Source organism: Beta vulgaris, chromosome 7, assembly GCF_026745355.1.
Source record: "Beta vulgaris subsp. vulgaris cultivar EL10 chromosome 7, EL10.2, whole genome shotgun sequence".
Classification (NCBI taxonomy): domain Eukaryota; kingdom Viridiplantae; phylum Streptophyta; class Magnoliopsida; order Caryophyllales; family Amaranthaceae; genus Beta; species Beta vulgaris.
Genome location: NC_079208.1, coordinates 49,799,220 through 49,804,307, shown reverse-complemented (window position 1 = coordinate 49,804,307; position 5,088 = coordinate 49,799,220). Strand labels below are relative to the sequence as shown.

Genomic DNA, 5,088 nt, shown 5'->3' with positions numbered 1-5,088 from the left:
AGGAGTAAAATTGGAAGGGAGCGAGAGAAGGTGAGTAGAGAGGAGGAGCACAGAAAGTGAGGAAAGAATGTTCTTTTTTCGGGTGAGGTACTGGGGTTGCTATGCCTCATTAGCACGTGTGGATTTTTGGTCGACGTTAATATTAGTGTGGACCACGTCCACACACAAGGCTAATTAACTCGAAACGAAAAACTATTTATTATGTACTCTGAAAAATAAAAAGTAGTTCAATATAATAAAATCTCAAGTTAAAAAATTTATTGCAAACGAAGCTCCCCCAATTTGCACTACTTATTTGATCGGGGAGGACTTGCGTTAAAAAAAAAACATCAATATTACACTGTAAACAAATCAACAAAAATGCATAACTTATACATTGCCATGCATATAAATACATAGAAATTGGTAAAATCTCTTCTAATATGAAGGAACAAAGAATTTGTGAATACTTAATATCAATACTTGTGATGATTTACAGCACCACAATATTTCCTAACTTCTCCATGATTTCCAGTGAGAACGCCAATTCTTCCCATTTTAACCATAGCAGGACCAAATTTATTGTCAAAGTAACCTGGAGCATAGGCCAGCTTTTTCACAATGCTGTTGGTAAGTGGAGAAGTAGCTATATTTGCATCAACCTCAAGAAGTCCATGGTTGAACAATAGATGCTTCATGAAGCCATTATCGACGCGATAATGGCTTCTTGGATTGTAATCAAAGTAAAGTTTGTTGTTTGAATAACTCTTCTTTGGACATATTTTCCTTAAGGTGTAGAGCATACCGTTATTGATTCTTGCATCTGGTTTACCGGTGTTGTGGAAATTATATAGACGGTGTTTAAACTTGTCACAGTGTACAGTTCCGATAGAATGTCCTCCTCCTGTACCATCCATAAAGTTGTTATTTTAGACATGGTTGAGATTAGTATATATACTATATGACTAAATACTTCATCCGTTCTATAATAATCGCAACATACTTGATCGATACATTTTTTTACAATTTTCTCAAGTGAGAGCAGAGAGATAGATAGAGATAAAAGGTGGAGACTATCTGACTAGAGATATAAAGTGAGAAGAGATTATTAAATGAGAAAATGTTGCAATTAATATGAAACTTCTATATAAGGAAAACATCGTGATTAAAAAAGAAGTTATGAAGTATAGTTTATGTAAATGGTAAATAATTTTGGTGAAAGTTCAATTTCATGTATAACATACCTAGAAGGACTACAAAATCCTCCTTGCTTATTCCCTTTGAATCAAATAGATTGATAGCGTCACGTGCTGGCATGTACTCTGATGGTAGATTTGCTAGGGCATCTTTTTCATGTGAAACAAAACCATCTCGTCTTCCTGTCTCTGCGTAGTACCATTTACCTCCGGCCTAAATTACAATTTGTAATAATTAGATTGCGATACTTTATTATACCATTTTCTAAGGAAATACAAATAGATCTTCTAGCTTCAATATAAATGTAATGTTTGCTTTCTCGCTCTCAACTACCTATTAAAAAAATTACGAAATTTTGATTATTAGGGAATGCACATTTGATTGAGACTTTCTTTTCAAAAAATTAACAGACAAAATGTTGTTAGATAATGTCAAGGTTTGTGAAAATTCAAGCTTTATAAAGAGAGGTGTGTTGCAAGTATTTGAACAACTAAAACACTTCATAATACTACCTATAATTCAAGCCAATGCAAAAGAAACAGCTACTTACTAAAAATTAGATTGAGTTAGTTTGAGCATAAGACTTATTCAAAGATTCACATAAATTAGAACTACAAGAGTATTACTTACCAAAAAGATAGAAGTTCTAGCTGCAATAGTAAGCACATCAGCACATGAAACAACCCCCGGACAGTATTCCTCCACAGCAGCCTTTGCAGCATCCACAACATCAAAGCTCTTAAGACTTTGATTTGGTGCAGCAGCTTTCTCTGATTTTGGTCCGTCAAGTAAGACTGATGCATCACATCCCTTTTAACAACAAACAAAAACACCATATGATTATTAGCCTTGATTTTCATCCTAAACTAATTTCTTTCATCAAAACAATTAATCTAATGTACTTGTCAAAGGACCAACTCAACCAAAAGCTTAAGCCGATGGTTGAGGCTCTAGAAATAGATCTATACTCTATCACTCCCCCTCACGCGCAAGAGCCCTTAGGGCTTGAAGTGTGGATGTGACGCTAAATATTTCACTGAGAAAGGAGGGGTGGATGCTCTAGATACCATGTCCAAGGACCAACTCAACCAAAAACTTAAGCTGATGGTTGAGACTCCAGGAAGATTTATATACTCTATCATAAGAATAAATCTATACTCTATCAGTACTTACCCTAACAATGCAATCATGAAAATGTAAACGAACGAGACCAGCAACAATAGTTGGATCTTTCATGTACTTAGCCTTAACCACGTTAAAAATAATTTCTTCAACATTGTACTTCCAACATTTTCCGTTGTAGTACCCAACATATAGTTTCCCGTGACATTGGCTAACAAGGGTCAATAGCATGAGCCCTAGGGCTAAGACTGTTGAAGGAGAATTGCACCTCATAATTTCTCTATATTATCTAGCTTAGCTTATTTTAGCAGAAATATTTTGTGGAAGAAAATTAAATGTGGTTTTTAATTATATGATAAAATGATGATGAGAATTGCTAAGAAACTCTTCCTTATTTATAGTGAACAATTTGACCTTGATTATTAATAATTTGCATGTTAGTATTAATAATATTATTAGTTACTTTATCACACATGGGTGTCTAAATAATTGCCAAGTATATATGCATGTCATGAACTAACGTGAATTTCATTAAAAGTCCATGTCAAAGCTATCATTATGGCTTAAAATTGGCTAACTTAATGATTTTCAAAAATAAGTTTTTTTTGCTTACAGCATGAAGTGGTATGATTGATACATTATTACATTCTAGAACAGACATGCTTCTTGACTTGAAGGATTTATCTAAAAAAAGTCATTTGTTGGGCTCATTATATTGATCTTAGTTTAGAGTTGACATGGATTTATTTGTGGCGGTTTGCCAAGTCAAATGATAATCCTAATTTAGATATATGCAATTTGGCAGGAATTAAAGGGCAAAAGCACATGCATTAGCGAGTAACGACAAATAATGCGACTTTTATCTTATAAAATAGAAAGATTTAAGATATTATTCGACAACAAGGAATTGCTATAGTGTTTAATTTGAATTGTTCAACCCAGCACATATTATCTGTTAAGATGTTTGAAGTTTGCATGTCTTTCATTTTATTTAGTAGGAGATAGTAGGTAAAATTAAGAGTACTTCCAGCAGCGGCTCTTCTTGTGGGTTACGAGTAGAGAGAGTATAAAAGTAATATTAGTTTATTATGAGAGAGAGAAAAATTGGCCAAAAAACTGATGCCCAATCCTTCATGATGGACCAAGAAAAAGAGGAGCAAAAAAGGAATTGAAAGAGAAAGAAGACATGGTGGGGTAGCTCGGATAGGTGGAAGGGTGAGGAAATAATAAAATAATGGGAAATTTCATCAAGTACCCCTGAGGTTTGGAGTAATTCCCAAATTACCCTCCACATTTGGGGAATTCCTCATATACCCCTGAGGTTTGTGTTTGTGCTCAAAATATCCTTACTATGGTTGGAAACCTAACGCCGTTAGGTTTTCCTCTCCTTCTCCCCAATTTTCTTTTTCTCTCCATCCATCATCATCTCCATTGATGAACATGGAAGCTTTCTCTCTCTCCCCCCCACTCTAAAGCCCTAACCACCAACCCACCACCTCCCCTTCCCCCCACCCCCTGCGTCGCGCTCAGTCACAGCCCCTGCCTTGTTCGCCGCTCGCCGGAGCTTCGCCGGCCACCAGCATCCTTGTACTCTCTCTCCTTCGTCGCACACTCTCTCTCGCTCCTCTCCTTCGTCGATTTGGACGGGTTGGGGTGGGGGGCTGCGGGGGAAGACCATGAGTGAGGCGAGAGAGAGTTGCGAGCTCCGGCGAATGGCAAGCGAGCAGTAGTGGTGGTCTCCGACGGTGTGGCGCGCGCGGGTCGCCGGTGGTGATGTACGTACAGCAGCTCGACGAAGGAGAGGAACGAGAGAGAGTGTGCGACGAAGGAGAGAGAGTACGAGGATACTGGTGGCCGGCGATGTTGGATAATTTAGAGTATTTGGTTGATTAACTTCATGTATTGTATAACTTGAATGACTTGGTTATGGTGTCGTTGTTCAAGTTACGATAAGAATGCACGCAAGTTGTTTATCGCATTGAAAACAATGAAGTTATCGTAAAGGAATTCTCGCTGAACATAAGGAAATCACAAAGCTAGGTAATACTCGCTGAAACGCAGAAATCACGAGGCTGGGCAGAAGATGGGCCACGACTCGCGACCACTGTCGCGACTCGCGACAGGCTCGCTCGCGACTCGCGAGCTGTGTCGCGGCTCGCGACAGGAGCCTGTTTCTGCGTGAGTTTTGTGTGCAGCGAGCGGTTCTTTGACGGTTACTTGAGTGCGTGTATAAGTGGGGCTTGTACCACAGATGAAGGGGAGTTAATTCTCAGAATATTTCCTCTCTAAAAGCACTTTCTCTCAAGCTTTGATTAGATTGATCATCAAACACAAAATTACAAATACTTATTCTCATTTTACAAGATTCATACGAGCGTGACTCTTGTTGTTCTTCTTTGTATCTCGAAATTGAATTCCGTGCAACCCGTGCTTCGTATAGGGTCGGAATATCACTTTTGGGAAAGTGTCTACACACGCCTAGAAGATTCGTATTCATTGTATTCATCTTCTTCACCCTTTTCTAGTTCTAACAATCCAAAAGTGATATTTCTTGAAGATGGCTACGGTACGTGAAATGACTTCGAATTTTCAGAAACTTGAAAAGTTTGAGGGTGTGGGATTCCGTAGATGGCAAAAGAAGATGCATTTTCTTCTCACTTCTCTTTCGGTGGCATATGTTTTGAGTACTCCAAAACCCGAGTTTGTGGAAGATGAAACTTTGGAGGCCTCAAGGAGAAGGAACAAGTGGGGAATGACGATTATATATGTCGTGGTCACATTTTAAACGGT

At 38.1% G+C, this 5,088-nt stretch overlaps 1 protein-coding gene across 1 annotated transcript; it reads right to left on the bottom strand.

Annotated features, from left to right (window-relative positions):
* Positions 1–248: 248 nt before the first annotated feature.
* LOC104908662 (peroxidase 57) lies at positions 249–3,595 on the bottom strand. Its single transcript, XM_048648340.2, has 4 exons — positions 2,350–3,595; positions 1,807–1,986; positions 1,224–1,389; positions 249–883 (listed from the first exon to the last, which is right to left on the bottom strand). The coding sequence occupies exons 1-4, from the start codon at positions 2,569–2,571 to the stop codon at positions 456–458; spliced, it is 996 nt and encodes a 331-aa protein (XP_048504297.1). The 5' UTR covers positions 2,572–3,595; the 3' UTR covers positions 249–455.
* Positions 3,596–5,088: the final 1,493 nt, after the last annotated feature.

Coding starts and splice junctions, on each gene's coding strand:
- LOC104908662 (XM_048648340.2), bottom strand. CDS start 2,571: ATGAGGTGCAATTCTCCTTCAACAGTCTTAGCCCTAGGGCTCATGCTA. Junction 1,390..1,806: donor CTAGAACTTCTATCTTTTTG/GTAAGTAATACT, acceptor ATTGTAATTTAG/GCCGGAGGTAAATGGTACTA. Junction 884..1,223: donor GGATTTTGTAGTCCTTCTAG/GTATGTTATACA, acceptor TGGATGGTACAG/GAGGAGGACATTCTATCGGA.